The sequence below is a fragment of the Miniopterus schreibersii genome (assembly GCF_964146895.1).
Source record: "Miniopterus schreibersii genome assembly, chromosome: 2".
Classification (NCBI taxonomy): domain Eukaryota; kingdom Metazoa; phylum Chordata; class Mammalia; order Chiroptera; family Miniopteridae; genus Miniopterus; species Miniopterus schreibersii.
Window position 1 is genome coordinate 186,172,801 of NC_138102.1, and position 25,971 is coordinate 186,198,771.

The following is a 25,971-nucleotide window of genomic DNA, read 5'->3' on the forward strand; positions in this document are numbered from 1 at the left end:
ATTGACATGTTGTGTAAAATGTTTCCTGATTCTCCTCGTGTCTGTGGGAACTGTACTGATGCCTCTGACCCTAATACTGGGAATTAGATTTGTTGATCCCTGGTCTGAAGGCTGCCATGAGACCCGCCGTGGGGACTGTTTCTGTGTCTGCTTTGCTGAGGCAGTTTCCCTGTGTCAGTCAGGTCCCCTCGGGCGAGAGGTCATCCTGTCCTCCCTGCCCTCGCTGATTGTCGGTCTGCTTTTCCCAGAGCTGCTGAGTGGGGCCTTTGAAATTCCACCTCTAATGGTTGACCTGTCTCTTAGTTTGTCAGGTTTGCTTCCCGTAATTTCACCCTCATTTATTAGGTACATGCACAGGTAGGATTATTACGTTTCCTCGATGAACTTCTATGTCTGTTGGGGACCCATGAGTACCCCCAGGTCGGTGCCACAGGACTCAGTGTTAGTTGTGCTCATGGCCATGATTTCTTTCAGGGCAGGGTGCGCAGCAGAACCAGCTGAGGGAAAAGGCTCAGGGACAGGTGCAGGCATCCACCAGTCCTCTCCCGCGGGGGTCACACCGGCCCCCGAGCCTTGCCGGGCAGGTGCCTCCTCAGAGAGGCTGTGCAGGGACTGCAGCTCCCCTCACCCCTTCTCACCCAGCCTCTGGCTGCAGTGCCCTTGGTGTACCCTTTATTGACTGTCCTGGTCCCTGACCAGGGCTGCCCATGGCCTGGTCTCACCTAGCTGACCTGGGTGCCCATCCCCCTGGGCAGTGCCCTGAACCCATCTAATCCCCTGGGTGGGAGCGGTCTGCAGGATGGTCCTCTCGGCACCCCCATGTGAGAACAGCAGGCCACAGGAGTCAGTCTTTGGGGTTCTTTCAAAACACGGATCCTTTATTTCTTTCATTTATTTTTCGGGCTCTCCGGTGTCATTCTTTTGTTTTCTTATTGTTTGAATTTCCAAGAGAGCCCATCTTTTTTACCTGGGTTTTCAACAGATTGAGAAATAAGTAGTGGCAGATGGAGACCAAAGAATAGCTCTGATTTCTTCTTAAATGAGAAGCTTGGAATCCCATCTTAGTGTGAGAGCCAAACACTCTGGCCAGCAGTCCCGCGATGATGTGAGCTCATCCCCCCATCACAGCCAGCGCGGGCCAGGAGGCCGTCTCATGTGCAACAGAGCCTTCTGGGGGAGCAGCCTTAGGGGGTGCACAGCTTTCCGGGGGAGCTGCCAGTCAGAAGTGGGAGGAGGGCTGAATCTCCGAGGCTGTTTGTTCTCCCCGGTTCAGCAGTTCACGTGTCCTTTTGGGGTGAATATTCTGGGGCTAGAGAAAGTGCAGGAGTGGCACCAAGTCCCCCCCACTTGGAAGCAGACCCCAGGTTTGGGGGTGTTGCCTCCTCCCTCCTCCCACTGGTTGTGGTTCCTACTTGGTCCCTGGTCAGCAGGGCTGAACGTGGCCTTTCTCGGACAGGGTGGGGAGGGGGACCCAGAGTCCTAGGACAGGCCACCTCAGTGAGACCCCTGCTGCTTTGAGTGTCACCTGGGACCACTGGGGAGGGGGTTTCTCTGAAATTCGTCAGAACCGAACATTAGACGCCTCCCAAGGCCTCCACCCGAGGCTGTGGGATCACTCCCTAGTTTACCCCTCCTTGTTATATCCGTGTCCAACCTGGCTCCTCGTAGGTCCCCACGAGGTCAAACGTGTTAAACTCCCAGCAACACAGAACACGTTTGAATATAAATCTCCTCTGCTACCTAATTTCCAGAGGGAAGTTAAGTCTTTAAGGCCAACTGTCAGTTCAAGTCCAAAACCAAACTTCCCTTCCGTTAAAGTTCAAATACATTAATGCTCACAGTGTGTCCTTAACTTGTGCAGAGCAGCAGGGAGAGCGAGTCCGTCTTCCCTCGCCCCACCCTGACACGGTTCCCCGTGGCCCCCTCTCCCAGGAGGCCCGGGTTACCCTGGGCGCTGGAGTGACCCAGGAGACGCCCCCTTTTGTCAGTTGGTCAGTAACCTTACTTCCTTTCCCAGGTCCTGGGGGTGGGCCGAGGATACTGGGGTTAGTATTCTGCCTCTGTAATTACCAGCGAGTGTGAGTCTATCCTGCGTGAGTCCAGCTGGAACCCTCGTTCTGAAAATGCCCTGAGCTCTGGCCGAGGCACCCGTGGGCCGTGGTGTTGGGAAGGCCGGGGCCGGACGAGGGGTCCCAGCTGTCCTCAGGCCGCGCTGGGCTCCCGGTGATGACAGTACTAGTCGTAGGGCCACTGTTCCTGAGTACCCACTGCACCTGGGACCTCCTTACACAGCTGCTGACCTGCTTCCAAGCCCAGAGTGGCCCTAGAGGGCAGCACTGTTGTTTCCACATACAGATGACGCAGTGGAAGCTGAGGTCACATGGCTCCCCAGTGACAGCGCCGGCTCCACGCCAGGACGCCGGACCTAGGAGGCCCCTCGCTGCCTGAACGGGTTTTCCTGCTTAGTCTGTGAACGTCTCCGCCTGAGCTCACTGGGAGTGGTCACGCGGCCACTCTCCCTGTGCAGTGACCGTGTCGCTGGCCTCAGGTTGTGACATGGTCTGGCACTGCCGGCACCGGGCACGGTTGCCATTCCACATGGCCATGCTGAGTGCCGACTCCTTCTGAAGACACTCCCCCCAAGTGAGCGACACCTGCCAGTGCCTGTTGGTTTCTTGTCAGTGTAAATGTCTTATAGTCTACCTAGAAATGTTTGTTAAGTGTTCCTGAGATGGGCTTGCTGGCCTCTGACCTCAGGGAGGTTGCGTTTGCCCTTCTCGGAGTCAGGCTCGCCGGCACTGTGAGTCCGCGCACCTGCGTCCCCCTGCCTCTCCCTCTGGAACGTGGCTTCATCGCTGGGCGTGCACACTCACTGTTACTCTCTCGCAGGACAACTACACCTTTGCCCAGCCTGGGATCCAGATGAAAGTGAGAATGTTGGAAGAGCTCGTGAGCCGGATCGATGGTAAGCCAGCTCCTTGGGTGCCTCCTCTGTGGGTGTGTGAGCAAGCGGGCAGGTGGGAGACTGGGTGGGACCCGGCCGCCCTGCAGGGTGATGGGATACTCCTCCCCAGCCTGGCCCCTGGCTGGCTCAGGGCAGACTGCATCCCAGAGGCCACCTCCGGGACAGCAGTGCCCCAGTCCCTGTGAGGGCTGGAGTCCGGATGCAGTCCCTGTGCAGGAAGTCCTGGGTGGCGGTGTGCGTCTTCCCGGCCGTCCTTGGGCAAACTGCTCCCATCTGTGCCTCATCCTGCCGCCGGGATGCTGGTGTGATTTCTCTATGGAATCCAGTTAATTACAGGCCTGGAAATAACATCTCTCGCATTATGGAGAAACGGGAGCCTGTGCTCAACCGATTTAGACTACGCTTCATGTTTAAGTGGGGCTTTGGAATGCTTTTACCTTCGTCCTCAAAATCACCCCTGCGACGTGCCGCTGTGATACTGCAGGGGCAGAGCTCAATTACGTGACAGTGCAGGGCGATGCTGGCCGTTCCAGTCACGTCCTCCTGGTGGTCTGTTAAATTAGCGAACAGCACTAACAACGTGATGCGAAGCGGGACCAGGCGTGGGCCTGTGACCTGACCGGCCAGTTACGAGGTCTGGCGGAGGGAAGTGGTTGCTCATGAAGAGCCTGCGCGAGCGTGGGGACGGTTTCACTGAACGTACAGAAACGGTGCTTTGCTAAAACGTGCCCGTGGGTCTGCCTCCCAGCACAGCCTCCGGGTGCTCATGCGCGGGTCCCCGACCTCTCCCGTGCACCTTCCCCAGCAGGCAGCCCAGCAGGGGTGGTCCTCAGGGCAGGCTCTGGGTCTGGGGAACAGTGATGGACGTAACCAGATGGGCGTACAAATCATAACCTCCGCTCTGCTTGCTGGTGGAGTCTGGGTTCAGCTGTGCATCTGCTGGTTGCTGCGCAGTCTCCACCCTGGTTTCACACCGGTCCCTGGTAATGCTTTATTCCGCTCAGTGTGTTTGGTTGCTTTTCAGCTCTTCTATTCAGAACACTGTCCTTTGCTTACGTGACTGCATTTATGGACATTTAGTGTTCGTTTCACAGAGAGATCTTTCTTTGATCTGTTGGATTTTCCCTGACCAGCAGTTTTAAACTTTTCCCATTTCATTTAGTTCTTTGAAATAGGATTTGCTGTGGATGTGAGTTGCAGGTCTTCAGTGGATCCTCCTTTCCTCTTGTCCCTGGAGGGCGAGTTTCATGTTTGCGTGGGGGGTAGGGAGCTGTGGTGGGTGTCGCGTGTCCCTGGGCTGCAGCGGGGGGTCCTTGAGCTGCTTCGCTCCGGTGTGATGGTTTACAGCGGAGCCCGCGCACCGGGAGCCTCAGGAAGGCCAGAGCCCATCACGAGGCCCCGCTCAGCCGTGTGGGCCTGGCTGGGGCTGCAGGGCCCTGGCTGGCACTGGCTCCTGGACAGGCTCCTCTCTCTGGCCCCGGGGATGCCTGTTAGCATAGATGGCACTGACCGAGCCCAGGAGGCCAGGGGTGGCGGTAGCTGAGATTCTACACTCCCCCTTACGGGAAGTTTACGGGGAACAGCCCCTCTGTGAGCACGGTGGCCGTGCATCCCCTTTCCTGTGTTTTCAGATTCAGGTTCAGTTGATTTTAATGAAATCTCTGAACGCCGTCTTGACTGCATTGCAAGGTTACCATCGACTTACTCTCTCAAAATGGGATTCAGTTACAGCTGGTAGACTAGGCTCAGCTTTGTCATCGCCGAGCGGAATGTGTTATCACTGCTGTGAGGTGAGCAGTGAGCGCAGAGTCCACGTGCGGCCGTGAGAAAAGCAAGCTCCCCCCGCCACGTGTCCTCATCAGGCCCTGCGATGGCCGATGCCAGCATCAGCGTGTGGGCCGTATCTCCTGTGACACACACACCTGGTGGCTGGCAAAGCGCGTGGACGGCGTGGCGCTGGGCGTGCAGTGCGGCGAGGCCTCTGTGCTGCGGGGCTGCGGTTTTGTGCCGCCTCCCTCGTCTCAGGCCAGGCTGTGTCCCCAGGCCCTGCTGCTCGGGGCCTTCCTGGTCCGATCGTGGTTCGAGTCGCTGTGCCTCACAGAGCCTGACTGAGCCACTCGGACAGCTAACTCTCCTTGCATTTCACCCTTCGACCCAGTGGTCGCTCGAGAGGTGTTTTCTGAGCACCTGCGTTCCAAGGCTCCCGCAGTGGTGGTGGCTTTGAGTGGCTTCTGTGCATTTTGAAGGTAACTCTCCCCGTTCCCACAGCGGTGTTGGGATTTGGGCAGCTGTGTGTGCTGTCCTGGTGTCTAGCTGGTTACTGTCCCCATGGGTTCCTCCCTGGTTCCGTTTGCCTGAAACTCCCGTCGCCCCCCTGCTGCCCTGTGACCCCTAGAAGGGGTAGTCTGAGTGTGGGAAAGCTCGGTAATCCGGGCAGTGCACCCTGCTGCTGCGTCACATGTAAAGGTGACGGAAATGCCGCCGCGTCAGCATGAAGGACAAGCTGGGGTGGGCTGGGTGAGGGCGATCCTGCAGGGGCTCCTGGGAACTCTGAGAATGGTCTCCTGTGAACTCAGAGTGACCCCCCCCCCCCGTGACCGAGCCGGCCCTCCTCACTGACTGTGTCCCAGGTTACTGGCGTCTCCCACTCAGGGCCGTCGTGTGGGGTGGAGGCCGTGCTCTCCGTGGCAGAGTGGGACCTGCAGGGACAGTCTGCACATTTGTTCCCTACTCCAGGGGCCTGCCCAATGCTCTGAGCACCCGGCTCCATGGTGGGACTTGGGCTCACAGGCCTGGTTGGAGGCTCACCCGCCTGCAGCCGTCACCCGAGTCTTGTCATGCTCAACCGTCCCCACCCTGGCCCCGCCTGCAGAACCCATTGTCCGGGGCCTCCCCAATGCCATCTCGGGACCTCAGGGTCAGGCCTGTCACCCCTCCCCGCCATCAGCAATGACAGTGGTCTGTTGGAAGCATGTGGCTGCCTTCTTGTCACTGGGATCCCTCCCTGACCCTCTCCTGCTTCCCTGCTCTGTCTCTTTCTGGGCCTTGCATCCTCCCCAACCCCGTGGTTTCCTGCCCAGTTTAAGCTTGCTTTTAGCTTTCCCCCTCTGAGCAGGTAGAGGGGTTTATTTTCCAAAAACCGAGGCATACTTCTCTCCCCTCATGCGGGCTGGAGGGTCCCAAGAGGGTCGTGGGCTTTTGGCCTCTGTGGAGGGCCTCACTGACATCCTCTCGGGACGGGTCAGTCGGGTCGTGAGTTAGGATGTCACGCGATGCGCCTGGTGGGATTCTGAGTGCGGAGAATGGTTTGTGCCGGCGGACGGGTCATTAACCATCGCTGCGGAAACTCTGTCTATGGCCCAGGGAGGCCTCGTGCTCAGTGTGGCCAAGCCTGCAGGGCCATGGCACCTAGGGGAGGTGCGGGCGGGAGAGCTCTGTCTGCGTGCCTTTGGCACTGTCCCTCCCGCACCCCCTCAGAGACACTGCAGACCACTCTGCCGCTCTAGGGCACCTGCTCACGCAGGAGGTGGCGAGGGCTGTCCCATGTGATGAAACACAGGCAGGTGAGCCCTGAGCTCATGATGGAGAGGTTTTCTCCTTAACCAGGATATCTTTGTGACCCTCTTTCCCGAGATTGATGTTCCGAGTTTATTGCCACGTTGAGACTTCTTAATTAAACTGTAAGTGGAGATTCCACATACAGCGATTCTCCTTGACCTTAAGAAGGAAACGTTGTCTTGGTTTTGAGTGTAGGCCATCAAATCTGGCTTTGAAATGATTCCCCAAAGTCGTTTTTATTCTTGGCCGTGAGCTGCTAGGGGGATGTGAGTGATTTTATCTCTCTCACCATAAAGAGCCAATGTCCCTCTCAAATCCGGGTGGGGTGGCCTCGGCCGCTAGTCGTCTCCCTGCTGGGCTGGCTGGAGGACAGCCTATTGCTGTGGAGGCCACTTGCCTTTCCATGCCAGCGAGCCATGCCCTCCGTAAACGCCACGGGCACTTCCTGCCTTTACAGAGGTGGCAGCGATGGCCCTTTCGTTCCTCTACACTTGGGGCTGTGGGTCCCTGGTGGGCCCGGCCTTCAGGGTGCTTTCCCATGCTTCTCCAACCATGGCATGGGGACAGTGCATGTCCAGCAGAGCGTGTCCTTGCCTTCTGCTGGGGTCACATTTGAGGACATAGCCTCCTGTGTTTGGGGGTGTAAACCAGAGTCTCTTTCCCAGAGAGCCTGTAGTTAAGTATCCACCTGCTCAGCACTGACCCTGACACCCTCACGAGGAGCCTTGAGGTTGTGGGGCACGTGTCAGACTGTGACAGGAGTGTGGGCGTGGACTGAGCAAATGGCCTGGCCTGCTGTCCTCATAGCGCATCAGGGCACTGCAGCTTCCACAGTGTGGCTTACGTCCCCTCCTGCCAGTGTCACAGTCGTCTCCCAGCAGGAATGTCACAGTCCCCCAGCAGCACTGCCCAGGCACCGCTGCTCTTTCCTCACTGGGAGTGTGAGCCAGACAGTTCTGCGCGCGGATATGTGGCTCCGTTCTATTACCTTTATTACACATCAGTGTCTCTGCTCGAAGACTCGGAATGAAATGCCATCTCTCCCCAGAACAGATCAATTCCTCAACTAGATGCCGGTCCCGGGTAACGGCTGTGATGAGGAAGCTGTCGGCCGTTTTCTGCAGGCCTGCTGGGCCCACCCACCCCTGGGCCCACCCACCCCACCCATCCTCATGGACTCACGGGACAGCCTCTGCCCTTCCTCTCACCTCAGTTCGTCCACTCACCCACGGCTTTCTGAGGGAAGCAGTGTTTCTGTGAGGACATGAGTGGTCGGTTTTGAAAGGCGGCCATAAAGGCCCACGTGCGAAAGTGACAAGCAGTGGCTGTGACCTTGGAGATCTGCCGTGTCTCACACGTTCCTGCCCCGCGTCCTCCTGGACAGGCATCTTGTGGCTGGTGTGGGCACAGGCCCTGGCCCAGAGCCTGGCCTCTATCCTTTGCTCTGTCTGTAATCCTGTCCACTGTCGTTTGCTGTGGGTCGTGGTGGTGCAGATGAGTCCAGAGGGAGCCTGAGACGGGCCTGGCAGTCGCCTTGGGAAGCCCTCACGGGCTGGGTGCTGGGATGGCAGCGAGCAGGCTCTCCTGGACATTCAGCGGAGGCTTGGTGCACTGTGGCCAGGGCCTCCATCGTGGATTTGTTTCTGAGCCACGCCTTCCCTCCCCCTGCATGGTGCAGCATCAGAGAAGACTCTGCTAACTCTGCACCCCGAGGTCTTCCTGCTGCTTTCCTGTTGCCCCATGTTCAGCTCCGCCATCCTGTCCCTGGTGCACAGCTCTGGGCCCCAAGTCTTCTCTAGCTTACCTGTTCCCTAAACCACATTCTGCGAATGAGGGGTGGGCAAGCCCAGGACCAGGCCTCTGTGGCGCTCAGAGGCCTGTGCTCACTGTCACGGGGCTGGGCTTTGTTCTTTCTCACCCTTTGCTTGACTAGAGAACTGAAACGTTCCCCTGAATCAGCCTGTTCGAGGCACCCCAGGTGCCGAGGTGTCCACTCAGTTCTCCACCCGCGGAGGCTGAGAGGTTCCCTTTCTCAGGGTCTCAGTGGATGAGAGGACACTTGCTTCTGGGCAAGTAAGCCTGAATAGCGCCTGGCCCTGCGTAAACAGCGTGCGTGCTTATCCAAGGCAGCGGGATGCGTGGTTTTCCTCTTTGCAGTGCAAATCCTGGGATATAGTGCTTTCGCATATTTATTTTTATTTTTAATCGAGAAGACAGAATTTTCAGTCCGCAGCCCTCCTGTTTGAAGTCCTGAGGAAAGCCTCTGGCAGAGACCACGGCGGCTTCTCCGCTGGCCCACGTGGTGGACACCTTCCTGGCGCCTTCACAGCTGGGTACCGCCCTCCCGCCGCACAGGGATTATGGAGAAATCCTTCCAGCCTGGAAGAGAACCTAGTGACGCCTGCCGCTGCTTCAGTGCGTGCACGTGCCCACCCCAGTGACGGGGACTCCCAGGCGCAGCGTCACTGCTGACCTGCTCCCTGTGTTGACTGAGAGCGTCTGCCTGGGGTCACTGAGGACGGGGGAGGAACGTCTCAGCACATCCGTGTGCTGCGCTGGTGTCGGCACATCGGGGGTCAGGCCTGGAGTCCAGTCACTTGTTTCTCAAGATGTTCGTCACGCCCATGGAAGGCGGCAGCAGAGCCGGTGGCTGGTGCCCCTTATCGCTCTTCATGACTCACTTCCTGAGACACCACGTGACCAGTGAGCGTGGCCACCTCCCCGGGAGCAGGGCTCGCTCTCTCCAGTTTGTTAGCCCGGATGCCCCTGTGGGCCCTGAATCTGGACCGAGGGTGGCCTCCCCGTGAGCAGGGGCCCCGAGGTGCCTCACGTTCGTGGCGCCCACCCCGCCAGCTGGGTACACGCTTTAGTTCCCCTCGGCTGCATCGGGCAGAGAGGAGGCCAGGCTCTCAGGACACTCAGAGCCGGTTGTCTGATGAACAGTGTTGAGGCTCTGGGTTGAACCTTCTTTCTGTCTCTCTACTCGCCACTGACCTCATGCAGGGGATGGCGCAGGCCTCACCCCTTCTGCAGCTGCTCCCTCACAGATTTGCGTGCAGAGACCCTGATAGATGCCTCAGCACCGATGGACGGGGAACCCCCTTCCTGAGGGAGTGTGCCTGTGTCCTGTGGGGTCAACTCCGCGTCAGGTTCTGGTTGTCCCGTGGCCTGTGCTCTCTCGGGTCCAGGCCTGCTCTGCGGAGGGTGATGGCCATGCCCAGGGTGCTGGTCCTGGAACCCAGGGCGAGTTCATGCACCCACCTGGCAATGTGGGGTCATTTCGATGAACAGGACAGTCTTTAGTTCTGGTTTCAGTCTGTGGCCGCCTTGCATGCCCCTTTGACAGGCTCTCCAGCCTGCCTTACAGTGGTGCCTATCTCTGGTCAGGAGGCTGCCCCATAGGTGGGTGGTGCAAGGCAGCTGGTTGGCCGCTCTGTCTGGGTCAAGCTCCTTCAGGCCCAGCCTGAGGCAGGGTCACCTCCTGCCATACCTCATGGGGAGGGGCCGGGGGCTCACCCTTCCCTGTAACCACTGCAGGTGGGGCTTTAGGTGGAGCTCATCTGGAAGAAGAGAGTTAGTCTTTACTTTGTCTGGTTAGGTCACTCCAGTGACAGATGCTTTAGAAATAAGCATTTACTTTTCCAGAGGTCTGCTTGCCAGTTTATGTCAGGAAGGTGTTGCGACCTCGCAGGCACATGTCAGAGCGGTGTGTTTCCCCAGTTCATACAGACACCTCCTCACGTGGGCTGGAAGGAGAACTGGGGCCTGGCTGGGGCGGCCTTGTTTGCCTGTCACTCACTCCGGCAGCTCCCCCCTCTGTGGTCACTTGTCTGTGTTTCCTAACTTTTCTCTTGCACTTGTTTATTTGCTGTTTCTAGAACTTTCTTTGGGAGAACCGAAAACAGCAATGCACTTTTTTCAGGGATGCCTTTCAGGACAGGGCACCATGGAAGGTGAACTCCGGGAAGAAGGGCATGTCTGTGACTTGGGGAGTTAAGGAAAAGAAAAGTGCAGGAGGAGGGCCTCAGCAATGCTCGGAGGCCCCACTGAGAGCAGTCAGCACAGAAAGTCCCCGTTCTGGGTCAGTCTGGCAGCGTGCACCTGCTTCATGGGACAGTCCCACCTCTTGGGCCCTCACATGGGACGTCATGGCTGTGATCACCGGAACTTTGTTTCCTCAAGTGACCCCTTCAGGATTCCATAGACATGGAGCTTCCTAGAGCCTGAAGTTGTCCTGACTGGCTGCTGACCACTCGCTCAGCAGAGGCCTGGGTGGGGCCGCAGGGACTTGGGCTGGGAGTTGCCCTTGCAGAGCTGAGGATGGGCGACTTTGTCCCTGATGGGACGTCCTGCGCCAGCGAAATGCGGGTCAGTGAAGCCTGGTTCGTCTCAGAGGCCCAGCTGTCCTCATGTGCCCTAGACCTGGACCCAGAGCCCAGGGCCGTGCCTGCCTGGCACTCACTGGCTGGGTCTGCGAGGAGGTAGCATTTTCCTGGGTGAGGTGGAGGTTGTCTTTTGGAGCTGGCAAGCTCATCTCTTCCTCTCCAGACCCCTCCCAGGACTCTAGCCTGTGTGTAGTGGGCCTGCCCTGGCCAGGAGAGGTGCCTTGGTCTGTTGGCCAGGTGGGGGGGGGGGGCCCAGCTCTGCCACTGGCCTCTGCTCTAGTCTGTCAGGTGGCGTCGTCTTGGCCGTCCTGCTGGGTTTGGGGAGCAGGCTTCCCGGAGGTCCCTGGTTGTCTGAGCAGATTGTTCTATGGTGGGCGCAGACGAGGTGCCTCCTGACAGCCCTGTGTTTGTATCTCACAGAGCAAGTCCACCGGCACCTGGAGCAGCATGAGGTGAGGTACCTGCAGTTCGCCTTCCGCTGGATGAACAACCTGCTGATGAGGGAGGTGCCCCTGCGCTGCACCATCCGCCTGTGGGACACCTACCAGGTGAGCTCTGCGCCCTGCTCGGGTCTGCGTGCCTCGGTGCGGCCTTGAGAGCGGCTCTCAGTCGGTCTGCGTCCTATAGGGTTTGTTTGCGCTGTCTCATCGTCTGAGTAGGTGTAAAGCAGGGAAAGAGCTTCTTGCTGTGTTTGTGGCTGAGCTTCACTCCAGCTGCGCTGTATAGGGTCCCTCCTCGTGCTCACTCGCGGTTTCCATGTGGCGCGGGTACTGGGTGGGGGGATGGCGCAAACACTCTGGACTATGGTGTGGGTCTGTGGGTCTGAGCCACACCCGCCACAGCATTCACACTCTCACTCTACACTCACACTCACACTCACACTCACACTCACACTCACGGTGCTTGTGTTCCAAGGTGCTTATAATAAAGATTTTAAAACTCACCGACAGTTGGTGCAATGTGACATCTCTCCTCTCTCGTGAGTCGGGAGGTCACAGTTTTTGAGTTTCTAGGTTCCTGGCAGCTACAGAACTCCTGGGCACTAATGTTTACTGGGACATAAAGCCGTTCCTTGGCCGTTTGGCTGAAGTGGCCGACAGCCTGGCGCTGTTGGCTGGATTCGGGAGCATCTTGGGAACAACTTAATCTCCCCTAAATCGAGAGTGCTGCCCATCTGTGCTGGGCCAGGCTGTTCAGGACTCGCCTCTCGCTGAGTGCAGAGCTCCTGTGACAGTCCCCATCATATACGGGCGAACTAGGTGTCAGGTGAACTAGGCATCGGGTGAGCTAGGTGTCACGTCCATCACATTGTGAGGAGCCAGGGCACGGAGTGTGTCTAGGTCCTCCACTCGCCAAGACACCTGATAGGTATTAAAATTTAAGTGCAGATGTGGCATCTTTACTGAGTTAATTTTCCTGAAATTAACTTTTGTCATGAATTGCCTCATTTGTACTGTGGACTCATTCCTGAACTGATGTCCCCTGGTCATAAACCCTCTCACATCTTAAAAACGGGAGTATTTTTATTTTACAGGCCCAGGTAATCATGAAATTGTGTCACATCTTTGGCACTGGGAGTGCACAGTGATCACAGGATGGCACCTGGCAACCACTCTCCCCTAACCCGAGTGTGCATTAGCTGGGCCACAGGTTTTGGGGCTCTTTAGCCCTGCAGGTGCCTTGGGGATATGTGTCCACAAAGGTTATTGATAAGCACCTAATCTGTCCCCGGCCCTGGACTAGATAGTGGCACAGAGTGAATGGAGTGCGTTATCTCAAGCATGAAAACTCACAATCAGAAATTGCCCAACAGCAGGGAGGTGGCCCATGCTTCCCAGTGCAGAGCATGATCCACCCTGGCCCTGGCCCTGGTGTGGCTGCCGGGGCGGCGTGGCTCTCCAGCTCCAGGGTCTCGGCTGAGGGAACGGGCTTTGCGGCCTCCACATGGCCCAGTGCACTTTCCTCTGCCCCCAGCCCTGGCCCGCGGAGATGCATCACCCTCCTCAGCCGCCGGTGCCTGGGCTTTGAGGACTGAGTGAGAGGAGCTCTGGGCGAGTTTCCTTGGCTGCGCAGTGCAGCTATGGGGCTGAGCGCCTCGTTCCTGGCCGCGCAGCATCCCTGTCTACCACTGCGGGCTCCGGTTGCCTGTGCTGCTCTTCCGTCAGCCCTTCCCTGACACGCTTGGCCTGTGGCCGTAAGGAGGCCAGCAGGATCGCCGTCCAGTGCGTGAGAGCAGGCATGGCGGTGACAGGGAGGCGATGACATTGTCTTCTGAACGCCAGCAGGAATCCCCACATTCTCATCTCATCAAAATAAACACGGTTTTGCCCGGCCCGGTGTGGCTCAGCAGTTGAGCATTGACCTAGGATCCAGGAGATCCCGGTTCGATTCCCGGTCAGGACACATGCCCGGGTTGCAGGCTCAATACCCAGTGGGGGGCGTGCAGGAGGCAGCCGATCATTGACTCTCTCATCATTGATGTTTCTATCTCTCTCCCTCCTTTCCCTTCCTCTCTCTGAAATCAATCAAATATATTTAAATAGATAAATAACTATAGTTTTATCCTTAAGTACCAGGCGCCTGGTAAACAGGACGTGATTAGCAGACCAGGGTTTAGGCAAGTTCATGTCTGGCGTCCCTGTCTGCTCCTGCTCGGGTGACAGGCAGCGGTAACAGAAGCCAGGTCCCGTGGGCAGGAGCCCCGTGTCAGAGGCGGGCACAGCAGCCCACGGAGGCCCGTCCCCGACACCTGAACAGAAGGGGGCCGTAGAGCAGTGGCGGCTGGGCCCGCCCCAGAGGCGTGTCCGAAGGCAGGCAGGGCGGTCCTGGAGGGATGTGTCCCGTTGTCTGGATGCTGCTGCTTCCTTTTCTTGTGAGTGTGGATGGACGTCCACTGCAGGGCCAGTGGGGGAGGAGACGGGCCCGGAGGGGTCGAGAGAGATAGATTTCCTGAAGGGCAGGAGACCACAGTGTCTGTCTGTGCTGAGGGGCATCGGAAAGTCAGTGGGCTCAGGGTCGCCTGGCTGTGTGGGGTCGTCGGGGTTCCACAGAGTTGAGTTTGCTCTCTAGTGCTGGGAAATGCCACCGGCTTGGATGGGACTCACTGGGCCTGTAGGTCGCTGGGGCAGCATGGACGATTCACAGGGCAAATTTCTCCAGTCTTCATTTGTTAGCGTGTTCAGTGGCCAGCGCACAGATCACCCCCCTCCTCGGGGGAACGTGCTCCCACGTATTGTACTGTTGGTGCTGCATTTTTAAGTGGGGTTGTTTTCTCAGGTTCTCTTTCCGCAGTTCAGTTAGTTGACTGAGTTAGAAACGCAGCTGAGTTTTGTACGTTGACTTTTTCATCCTGCAGTGTGCTGAGTTTGTTTATCCAAAGGAAAGGGAATTATCTGAGAGAGATACCTCACTCCGTGTTCATAGCAGCTCTACTCACAGTAGCCAAGATGTGGAAACAGCCTAAGTGTCTGTCAGTGATGAATGGGTGACTGTAGTACACACACGTACACACGCTTACACACCCACCCACACCCACACCCAGGCACATACATGTACACACCCACATCCACACACACACACGTACACACACATGTCCACACTCATGCGCACACGCGTACACACCCACGTCCACACCCACAGTCAGGCACACACATGTACACACACACATGCACACATAAACGCGCACACATGCACACAGGAATATCATCCAGGTAAAAAAGAAGGAAACCCATGAGCGTGGCCCAGGGGCCTCAGGGGAGGAGGGGAAACTGGGCTGTGTGAGGTCACGGACATCAGAGAGACTCCAGAGCAGCGACCCAGTAAAAGGTTCTGGAAGGTGGAGTGCCCTACGGTGGTCTCTGGGCACAGGGGGGCTGTTCAGCACTTGAAAAATGTCACCAAGGAGCTGGTTTTTAGACATAATTTTAACTCGTTGAAACGTGCACTACCCAGGCCCTGTGGCCAGGGGTGGGATGGGATGGTGCCCCCTCTAAATGAGGGGCGCTGAGGGCGCCACGGCGCAGTGATTTTACTTCAAGGGTAGGGAAACTTTCTTCTGCCCAGTGAGTGGTGCAGGATGGCTTCATGCAGTTCCAGGCTTTTATTAAATTCCTCCTGGCGGGATCAGAGGCCACCGCTTTCTGGTTAAGACACCTCCACTGCCCCATCCCAAAGCGCGTCTCAGTCGCCACTCCGTGGGTGCCGTCAGTCACAGAACAGGAAGCAGGGAGCTTGTCGCCCTCGGCCTTGGACCTGGTCACTCACACACTGCCCATCTGGGGCGCCACCTCCTGAGGCAGGGCACTGCGCAGGGCTCCAAGCAGACCCCGGGCCCCAGCACATGCCACGTGAGGGAGGTGGCATGAGGGCCGTCAGTCTGTTGGGTGTTTCATCCCAGTGAAGTTCTGAATTGCCTCCTGTGATCCAGGGGGACTGGGTCCTGTCTAAAGGAAAGGAGGTGTTTGGACATTTCCCAGAGCCCCAGTGGACGCTTGTCTGCGGCCCCTTGGACTCTGGTGGAGCAGAACCCACGTCCTAGCTCAGCAGGGCCCGCCCGCATAGCTGTGGACAAGCTTGCTCCAGAGCTCGCCGTGGGATCGCTGCTGGGCATCGGTGAGGTGTTGCTTGTGCACACTGGGCAGGCGGCTCCTGTGAGGGGCAGGAAGTCAGAGTTAGGCCCCTGGCCACGTGGGCGTCGCTGCTCCCTGTTGCTGTGACCCAGGAGCCGAGCAGCGTGGCTGTGGGCCAGCAAGGCTGCCGGTCGGCACGTGGCCCTTCAGCATCTCGCTCAGTGTCCACGTGCTCCCCAGGCTGGGAGGGTGGGGTGGGGGTGGCTCAGGCTCTGCCCTCTTTTTGCTGCTCAGTCAGCTGACTGTCGTGTTCACAGCCCCAGGAGGACCTCTGTCCAGAGCCAGGCTCTGTCCCCACCGGTGGTCTGAGTGCTCTCACCGGCATTGCCCTGCCTGCCTCCCCCAGGCCCGTCAAGCTGGACTTTCTCTGTGGAAGTGGGTGAAAGGACTCACCCCCGACCCTTACACGAGGGAGCGGATGGCTTTTGGCCCTGGGGATAAAAGAAGATCAAGGAAGCAGGAGGGCCCTGGCTGAGGCTGCCCCAGCTGCCCAGGTCTGGCCGCTGCTCCGGGAGGAGTGGTCTGGGAGCCAGCTCCTGCAGGCAGGTGACCGTGGACGCCTGGGGTGAGCCTGCCACTCAGATGGGGTGCACGGGCCATTTTATTACTGAGCGCTTCTGACGTCACCCAGGCCCGGGCAGTGTTGTCCTGGACAATGTTGTCAGGTGACCTTGGCTCTCTGCTGGCCCTCGGTCACTGCACAGATACAGGTGCGGTCCCCTGTGCTCCTGAGGCGGGTGTGCTGCAGTGGGTCCAGCGAGGGCCGGGAGGGGCGGCCTGGGTGTGGCCCCAGCACACCTGGTTTCTCTCTCTCTTGCTGAGACTGTGCCCCCGTACCAGGCAGAGGGCAGAGAGCACAGGGCAAAGGGCAGGGTAGGCATGTGTGATGATGGCACTGCCAGGCCTCAGGCGGGATGGGGGAGATAGGGTCCCAGAGGGCACTGGGAACCCTTTCTCCACTGCCGCCCCACCCACCCTGTGCCCTGCAGCACCCACAGCCCCCACAGCACCCATGGGAGCACAGGGACATTGAATTAGAATAGCCATGTCCTCACCTGTCTCTGCCACCTAGGAATGCCCTGACGGGGTCGGCAGGGCGATCCTCACTGCCCTCTGTGCCAGGGGCGCCTGTTGCTCCATGTAAGTGAGCCTGGGATTTATAGACTCCTCTGAGGTTTGTGCCGCCTGGTAATTACCTTCCCCTTATGTGCTGGGGAGAAATGAGAAAGTGGAAGTTAACCTGAGGTTGCTGTCAGGAGCTTGGCCTGGTGTGTCCTGAGTGACAAGTTCTGCAGCCCAATTTCCTGTGACCTTTAGTTAATGACCACAGGGAGAAGGCGGCCATCTGCCTGGGCCCAGAGTGATCCTCAGAGGTGCCTGGGGCTGGCTCTCCTGCCTGGGCCCACAGCCCCCAGCCCACTCCCAGCAGGCCCCCTGCACTGCCCACCTGCTCGCACAGCCTTTTAGTTCTTCATCAGCTGCTGCAGGAACTTTAGAGGGAAGAGGACCCCCGCCCCCATCGCCCGTCCAGCACAGTCTGTGGGCCGAGGGTGGGGTGGGTTGACCCTGATCTCCCTGGAGGGAGTGCTCAGTGCAATAAGGGTGATGGTTTTTCTCAGAGTGACTTTCGGACGCGAGTTTGTTCCTCGCAGTGGACAAGCGCCCCAGCTCACGGGACCTGTCTGGTTCCATCTTGAGCACCCTCTTTGCCAGGCACCGCCCGGCCCTGCGGCACCGGGAAGCCTCAGGAGCAGCCAGTCTGAGCGGCCCGCGCGGGGCGGGTCCCGGTGCTGATCAGAGCGCTCTTCCAGAGGGCGTCTTCTGGCCCGTTGGTGAACAAAGCAAGCAGCTCCACACAAAGAAATATCTAAATATGCATAAGTCCACGTTATTAAAAAATTGCAAATTTTTATTTCTTGAGTATTCAAAAGTGGAAATACATATGCAAATGCAATTTAATCAGCCTGTTCTAACCTTTCAGCATCCAGCTGAGGGCTTTGTGGCGGCAGCTTTCTTCTGGGGGACACTGGGGACACAGCGCCCCCTCCTGTGGCCTCAGAGCCGGGCTTTGTTCCCTGGCCGAGTGGGTTACTCCTTGTACACTCCTGTGTCTGCCTGTCCCTCTCAGCCCCGACTGTCAGTTGTCAGTCATTTGCTGGGGGTGTGGGGTCGGGGAGCAAGGCGCTGGCAGGCTTCCCTCTCTGACCCGGGCCTGGGCTCAGACCCGGCTCCTCCGGAGTGTTGCTCAGTGGCCCTGGGCGAGCCCATGGGCCTGTGTGGGCCTCAGATCCTCTCCGGCTGTGGGTCGTGCCCAGTGCCTGCACGTGCACACGGCCTGTCTTCTTTAGGAGGTGGTGTGGGCCACTGGCGACTTGGTTGGGGTCTGAGGTCTGCTCTCAGACGCCCCAACAATAAGAGAGCACTCAGCACGGTGCCTGCATTGTGGGGCTGGTGAGGGTCCTGCGGTGTTTCTCACAATGGGTCTGTGTCTTTCCCCTGACGTCTTGGTGAGTCTGGTTTGAGAAACGTCTTCCCTGAGCTGCACCTCGAACCTATTCTGTGGGGCTGGAGGGAGGGTCAGACTCCCCGCCTGCTGCCCCTGAGAGGTTGGGCTGCCCCGGGCTGACAGAGCCCCTAACGTGCTCCTGGAAGGTTTGGGGGCATGTAGCTCAGCCCGGCCAGCCCCAGAGCCCAGAAGTGAAAGTGAGACCTCGTCTCCCAGATGGAGAGAGGGCAGCCCGCAGGGATACTCCGGGAGGGACCATATCCTTGGGATACTCCAGGGAGGGAGCCCTGGAAATACTGGGGAGCACAGTCCCCAGGGAAAGCTGAGGCAGGGGCAGGATGGGGTGTTGTGTGGTGGTTTTCTCGGGCTCAGTAACCACAAACAGCCTAAAGTGGCATCACTTCCCCGCAGTCCTGGAGGCCACGGGGTGAGGTCCGGGTGTCGGCAGGGCTGGCTCCTGCCCGAGGCTCTGGGGGGGAAGCTGCCCCTGCCGCTCCCCTGGCTCCAGTGTCACCTGCAGTCCTGGGCGTCCTTGGCTTGCAGCCACGTCACTCAAGTCTCCGCCTTTTCGTCACATGTGCTCTGCCATGCTGCCTGCGCCAACCCCCTTCTCGTCCCCTCTTGTGAGGACTCGGCCACCATTAGGAGTCTGCCTCCTCCCCGTGACCTCACCTTCGCTCCGCCTGCAGAGACCCTGCTTCCCAGTGCGGCCAGGCTCACGGCCCCAGGCTGGGATTGGGGCGAGAGCTGCTGCCGGCCCCCGGCTCGCGGCAGCGTCACTGGCCCTGCCGTGCGGATCGGCACACGGAACAGGCCAGGCTGCCGCTCCTTACCCGCACCTGTGCGCGCGAGGCCACGCGTGTGCCAGTGAACGCAGGACCAAGCCGTGGACGTCCCTGTCCAGTGTCCGCACAGCCTGGGCTGTTGGGCTCAGCCTGGCGGTTGATGCTGGGGAGGAGTAAATGGTTCTGCCTGATCCGTTTCACCCGGTGGCATTTTGTTTCCGTACAGAATTGGTAGCACGTTTTCAGGGAGAAATTTCTTTCTTACTGGTGAGTGCACCGTCACGAAGCAGCCGCCGGGGCTTTGGGGCTGACCTGCCCAGCGGGGGAGAGCTGCCCCTTCCCGCTGTCGCCGTCACCCTGCGGGGGGCGCTGGAGCCCCGGGCACTCGGGCACTCGCGGTCACTGCGGGGCCTGGTGCTTGAGGTGTCAGGCATGAACTGTTAATTAAAATTCACCCAGAATAAATGTTAACTCTCCAAGTGTCTTTAATTTCCTCCTTGCAGCCGACGTGCCTTTGGAAGGGTGCACTGTGCCCGCTCATCTCCATCACTGTGAAGAGGCCGTTCCTAGGGGCTGCATCAGTGTTTCATTAAACGAGAGCGCTCTCACTTACAAATTACGGTTGCTTTTGAGCCTGATTTTGGCTCCTCAGTGACGTGAGAATTTAAAGTGTTCCATCTCCATCTCCAAAGTTGCCAGCACAGGCGTGGGCCCTGCTCAGTGGCTGGCCTTCTCCCCAGAGCAGGTGCGCCGCGACCTCTGAGGGGCTTCTCCTGTCGCCAGGCCGGCCGCTTGGACCTGCAGGGAGGCTGGGGCGAGAGACGAGTGCTGCTCAGGATTCCCTTCTGCTGCTGTGGTTCTCCATGGAGACTGAGCAGGGCCTTCCCTTAGAAGGCCGAGCCGATTGACGGGTCTCTGCAGGGGACCTCAGCCTTTCCCTCTGGTCCTAGGGCCTGCGAGGTTGGGGGTCTCTGACTCTGCATGAGCTGAGGAGGAAGGAGGCCATGCTGCTCTGCCCGGAGCCCTCCCTGGTGGAGCCAGGCTCCTAGGGCCCGATCTGGTTCCCCGGGTGCAGGAAGCAGCTGGTTACTGGTGTCTCACCCTCCGTGAATGCCCTTGGGTCTCAGGTGAGGAGGCCGTGGCTCCTCAGCACCTTGAGTTCTGCTCGGAGGTCCTTGGCCGGCCTGCTGGTGGGTGGAGGAGTCCCGGGAAATGCTGAGCCCATTGTGGACCCACAGAGCTAGAGGACTTTGACACACCTTGGGACCATGCCCAATGGACACAGGATCAGGGAAAAGTGGGCCTCCTGCACTTGGCGGTGTCACACGGACAGGAAGGGAAGGACAGGAGTTTGTTGAGGACAATTCAGGGAGGTGACTGACTTCAGAAAGGTTGTCATTGTGACACCCCAACTTTTTGGGAACAGCTCCAGCAGGTAAATAAGCCCAAGGTGTGCATATGTGTAAAGCTCATGGTCGCTTCTCAGAATAGAGAGAAACACCCCAGATACAGGAAACAGGTCACCCCGTGCTCAGGGTGGGGAAGTGTGGTGCCCTTGAGCCCCTTGTGCCAGGCAGCAGGGGAACTGGTACTCCCCTGGGTGCTGTTCCTTGGGGTGCCGTGGGGCGTGAGGCATAGCTGAGGGCATGCAGGGGCCTCGCATGGCTGCACGCCGCAGCCTCCCCGCCACCCAGAGTGCCCGCCTTCCTGGGGTCTGTCCCAGGCTTGAGTGGTCTCCAACCCTGTCCTCGGGCGGTCGGGTGGCGCCCTCGCCCCGGCCGCTCTCTATTCACCCGCTCGTGTCGCAGGGAAATGTGATAATGGATGAATATCTGTGGAAATGGATATGATAGTGTCCTCTTTAATGAGCTCACAATTTCATGCCAAAATCTCAGCAGTGCCATTGTTTGGAATGAAAGGAGACATGCAAATGAGGCCAGGGCTCCGATTGTGTCAGGAACAGTGCCGGCAGCCTCTCCATTGGGCCATAATTAATTCTCCATCAGCCGGTTTCCCTGGGAGTGAACTGGAAAAACAATTAAAATGATACATGAGGTAGAGAGTTTAGAAATTCAAAAGGTGAAGGCAGGAATTAGTTTAATACATAATTAGACATATTATTTGTGACTGTACATTTTTTTAAACGTGGTTCGCTGAGGCAGTAGGGTCCTATTTTTAGCCCCGGATAACTAATAAATACCATTTTGGGCTGTTTTTCAACTCAAAAAGGCTCATAAATTTTCTTAATGATATTAAGTGGCTAATTACATTGTACATTGTTAAAATAACTCCTATTGCAAAGTCTAATAATACAACAAAAGTTGCAAAAGCAAGTTTTTAGAGGAGCTCATTTGACTCAATTACCTCGTGGATTCCCAGCATTGAGATCTCACTGAAAGTTCCAGCAAAGAATCCACAGGTTGGCGTTACCTTATTGCAAATTTGATCCAGAAGGTGAGCCTGCGCACCAGCCTGCTGTTGGTGGAATTGGCCCTGGTGGAAGGCGCCCCCCGGAGCCCAGGCTGAGCACTGCGGTCACAGTTCTCGGGAGCAGGTGATTTAGCAGAAGCTTCCTGCCCTGCCCGAGGTGCGCCAGCCCCGTGCCGTGTGACCTGTCAGACACACGCGTGTGAATCCACAGGGCCTGACCCCGGGTGAACGCCGCCCCTACCGTGTCAGAGGCTCTGCTGGGAGGAGCGGTTGTGCCCCCATCCCAGATCCCGGCACTGCTCCCCTGAGCGGTTTCCTGGGATGCCCTGTTGCTTTGAATTCCACACTGGACACAGCCTGGCAATTCCATCCCTGGGAGTCTTGCATATAAATGTTTGTTAAGGTTATTGATGTTAAATTTGAGCACTATACTTGGGTGTTAGTTTTTTTTTCCATTTTAGAAGTCAGTCTTCTGAACTATTGGAGAAAAGAGTAAAAACCATAATAAGAAAAATCCCCTTTGTCGAAGAACCCACACGTGCCAGCTGCTGTCATGGCCCGCAGCACATGTCAGCTCCTGTGGCCCCATCACCCCTCAGGCCCCGGCCCCGTTTTCCAGTGGTGCTCTGGGGCTCAGCCGAGGGACATTCCTGCCAGAAAGCCGTGACGGGTCAGCACTCAGTCTTCCCACCAGATCCTGCGAGTCTGTGAGCTGCTTGTGTGACCTTCGGTCAGTTCATGACGGTCCTATTGCTTTTTGGTGATGGCATTGGCCACTGTCCCCTGCCCCCTGAGGTGCTGGATTCCGGGTCTGCTCTGGCCTGCCCAGCCCGGGGTTGGCTGCACCCATTTTCTCTCTGCTTTTATGGTCTCCAAATAGAAACGGGAAACCCTCAGCTCAAGGTCAGAGGCAAAGGCTCCAACCTGCCGTTTCCGCTGTTTCCTTCTGAATGACACCCGCCAACTAGTCGCCTTGAGATTGGAGCCGTCTGCCTGGAAGCGCGGTGTCTGCTCTGTGGCCGTGGTTCATGGGATTCTGGGAAAGAGGACAACCAGCCGGCTCGGCCCCATGAGTACATTTGGATCTCTGAGCTCAGGGAGCCAGCGTGGTGCAGACAGTGTCTCTGTCCGTCGCTCCGTGTGTGAGGGCAGGAGCGGTTGGCCTGGTGTGCCGTGCTGGGCTGTGAGTGTGTGTGTGCTGGGCCCAGCATCCTTCCCCGAGACCGGCTGCTGTGCTGGGGCTCATGCGGGGAGTGACCCTGGGTCCCCGGGACTGTAAGAGTGTTACTGTCTAAAAGCTGGCATCTCAAGGTGGGCAGGTGCCTCGTGGGTCCAGAGGCCCCTGGTGCAGGCAGACAGGTGTGGACGTGGAGGGGCTGGCGGGGCAGAGGACTGGTGGGGAGGGCGCCCAGCCTCCCTGGGAATTAGGAGGAGAGAGAGGCTGCCCAGCTGCTGGCAGGTGGCAGGACCATACTAAGCCCAGACCACCCCACTCCCTCGCCGGCTCTGTGGCCCGAGGCAGCCGTGTTGAGTCTGAAAGGAGCCACTAAGCTGTCCTCACGACGGTGGTGACTCTCAGCAGGGCAGAGCCTGGCCCCACGTTCAGCGGAAGTGAGGTACCGAGTGCAGCAGAGTGGTTTCCGCTGTTCCTCTGGCCCCCAGCACGTTGCCTAACCCTGTGGGCACCTGTGGGGCAGCAGCGCCCCCGCTGCCACCCACTGCCACCCGCTGCACGCTGGGCCAGGAGCCTCCTGGGTAGCACTGCCCGGCTGGCCTCTGGGCCGCGCCCTGCACAGGGCCTGCGCTGGCTCCAGTGGCCTGCGTGGTAGGTGGAGGGTGCCTGGCGCCCCAGTCTGAAGCGCCTGGTGTCCTGTAGGGCACACTTGGGAGCACCTGCCGGGGCTTGTTCAGGGGGCGGTGCGGCCCTGTCCTCCGGCCGCCGCGGCTGGGCCCCGGCGCTGCGTCTCGAGGGCCGTGCGGAGCCCACTCCTGGCTGCAGGCCGCCCCACACTCAGCATGAAGGACGGATGGCTCTGGGCCAGGAAGAAAGCTTTCTGGGCCTGGGTCAGATCTGAATGTGAAATGGAACGTTCTAAATTTATTAAAGGCTTTCTTTTGGGGTTGGTCTATGCAATAGATTTCCTATCCCTCTCAATCCTCTCTTAAAATTTAATGCTGCCATAAAAATGACGGATAAGAAATTATTCCAGGAAAAATGAGGCTGAAAGACTCCCCGACTGTCGAGGCAGCAGGGCAGACGTGTGAAGAAACGGACGTGGCCCAGGAACTCACGGGACGGCGCTGCGTCATGTCGTCCGGGCCGTGGGGGGCAGCGGGGTGCGGAGGCCCAGGCCGGTGCCGAGCTGCTGGCGCCTTTCCTGGCTCGGCCAGAGCTCACCGTGCAGCCTGCCCGCTGGGAACCCCGTGGGTCCCAGCAAGGAGTGGGGGGGCCGCCCCAGCACCGAGGCCGCGGGGTCCCACGTGACCGGCACTCCCTCGTGCGCCTTCCACAGAGTCCTGTCCACGCGGTGTGAGCCGTGTGAAGCTGTGTCCTCACCACGGGCGGCCAGGGAAGGACTCCGACAGCCAGACCGCAGGCTGCGGGAGGAGGAAACGTGCACAGACGGGACCTTGGCGTCGCTGCAGCGGTCTGAGGCGGGTGGTGCGCGTCACTCCTCACTTTCCAGGGAGGCTTGTGAAACGCAGAATTACGAGAAACGGTGCAGATCTGACATCCCGTGTAAAGCAGTAGCGGCGCTGGTGCTGGTGATGCCGACCCCCTCGTCCCTCGTCCCTCGTCCCTCGTCTCTCCGGGGGTGACGGCCTGTGAGGCAGCAGGGAGGGGAGATGGCCCAGGTTGGCTCGTGTGGTCCCATTTGTTCTCCTGTGACGTGTGTCGCTGCTTCCACCAGGGGCACTTAGGAGAGGGGACTGGCCGGTTGGAAACGTCCCCATGACGACGCAGGGGTTCTGGAAGCAGCACGCGTGGTCAGTTCCCTGTTTCGGCCCTTCCCAGGCAACCTCCGCATCCCGCACAGAGGCAGGCCCGCCGTGAAATGTGTCTTTCGTTGTCCTGAGCTAATCCCCTTAAGTGAGTAATTCACGTTCCGTGTGGGTTTGGGAAAACAGATGCACACAATCTGTCTCATGCCCTTTCTTTGCACATTTAGTGGGTGCTCCCTGGAGGCTCTGAGAGCTGACTCCTCGGGGACGAGCAGGCCCTGTAAGCGGTGCCCCAGTTCTGTTGTCCTGCTGGTCCCAGCACAGAAGCTCCTGCACCCGGGGCTGCCCCCTCTGCCGCGCCTGGTTGTCCGTGGTGGCACCTGCTGCCCGGCAGATGCAGCCCAGAGCCTAGGCCGGCTGTCTGGGACCTCGGCCCTCTCGCCCATCACACACCAGCAGCCCCTGTGTTAACCTAGGCACCCCGGGTCCGCGGGTCCGCGTGCCTCTGCTGTGATGGTGGGGCGGCTGCGTAGCAGGCCGAGCTTTAGTGTGGATACCACAGAACCCCCAGAACTGCCAGATGCTGACGGGCCAGAAACGGGTTTGGGGTGCAGGGACGCTTGCAGGGAAGCAGGGTTGGCCCAGGCCCAAGAAAACGTAGGTGGAAGGGGCAGGGCTGCCCGTCTCTAGCTTGGTCTCCAGACACACTTGGGGCAGGAGATAGACTGTGCGCCCCTCCCAGGTGGGGGGTGCGGGGCTAAGGCGCTGAGGTAAAGCCAGGGCCCTGCAAGGCTGGCCCCTTGGGCGCGGGGCGAGCTGGAGGGAAACCTTGCTAGCCTGGGGGACGGCTGATGAAGGGCGTGTCAGGCCAGGCTCTCAGGTGGGACGGGGCAGGATGTCCCTTGTCCCCTTCGACCCAGAGCCATGCTCAGCGTCCGGATGGACAGCTGTGCAATCTGGAGGCTCACACTGAGCAGTTAGCGCAGAGATGTTAAGGGCTGTTCCTGTCATTGGAACAGCAGCACAAACATACCTGGAGGCTTTAACTTTCTGTCCCAGTGATGGACAAAACGAATCGACCAAAACTCAGTAAAGGTGGAGGAGACACCGAAATACCAGCGTCCAACAGCCGGAGTGCCAGGCACCCCTCCCTGCACGCGCGCAGTGCCCAGCGCCTGGCGTGCCCGGGATGTAGGAGATGGAGCCGCACGGTCTTCCTGCCTCACCTCGCAGACTGAGTTAGAAGTCAGCAGGAATGCGCCCGAAAAGCAACGGCACACCTCTGAGGGACCTTTGGGTGCAAGGTTTTGAACTGAATGACTGGTAAAAAGTAACGTCTGAATTTGTGGGTTGCAGCCAAGGCCGTGCTGGGAGAGCTGACATATTCCTGTAAATTCGGCATCAGAAAAGAAAGATTTAAAATCCATAAAGTCAATAGTTTTGCTTTGCATCTTTAGAAGCTTGAAAGAGAAGAGGGAATGAACCCACAAGTGATCAGAAGGAAGGAAATAAAAATGCAGAGGGCAGAAATCAGTGAGAGAGAGCGCGCCCGCGCCCCCGCGGGATGGACAGGTCCCTTGGTGGGCACGGTGACCCAGCCTTGCCCGAGAAGCAAGAAGCCCGGAAGACCCCTGCCCGTCAAGAGCGGCACCTGCGCTCTCCGCCCGTCCGCGCGTCTCTCCTCTCCGCCCCTCGGCGCATCTCCTCCGCCCGTCGGCGTAACTGAGACACCAGAATGAGACAAGGACGTTGGAAGGAGAGGAGGTGACCG

The 25,971-nt window shown here is 58.7% G+C and overlaps 1 protein-coding gene across 1 annotated transcript in view; it reads left to right on the forward strand.

The window, feature by feature from the left end:
* The window catches only part of TBC1D22A (TBC1 domain family member 22A), a 146,342-nt gene that overhangs the window by 93,784 nt on the left and 26,587 nt on the right, over positions 1 to 25,971 (forward strand). The window contains exons 10-11 of the mRNA XM_081127383.1: positions 2,890 to 2,965; positions 11,329 to 11,456. Of these exons, the coding sequence (XP_080983509.1) occupies positions 2,890 to 2,965; positions 11,329 to 11,456 (204 nt within the window). The remainder of the gene's footprint in view (positions 1 to 2,889; positions 2,966 to 11,328; positions 11,457 to 25,971) is intronic.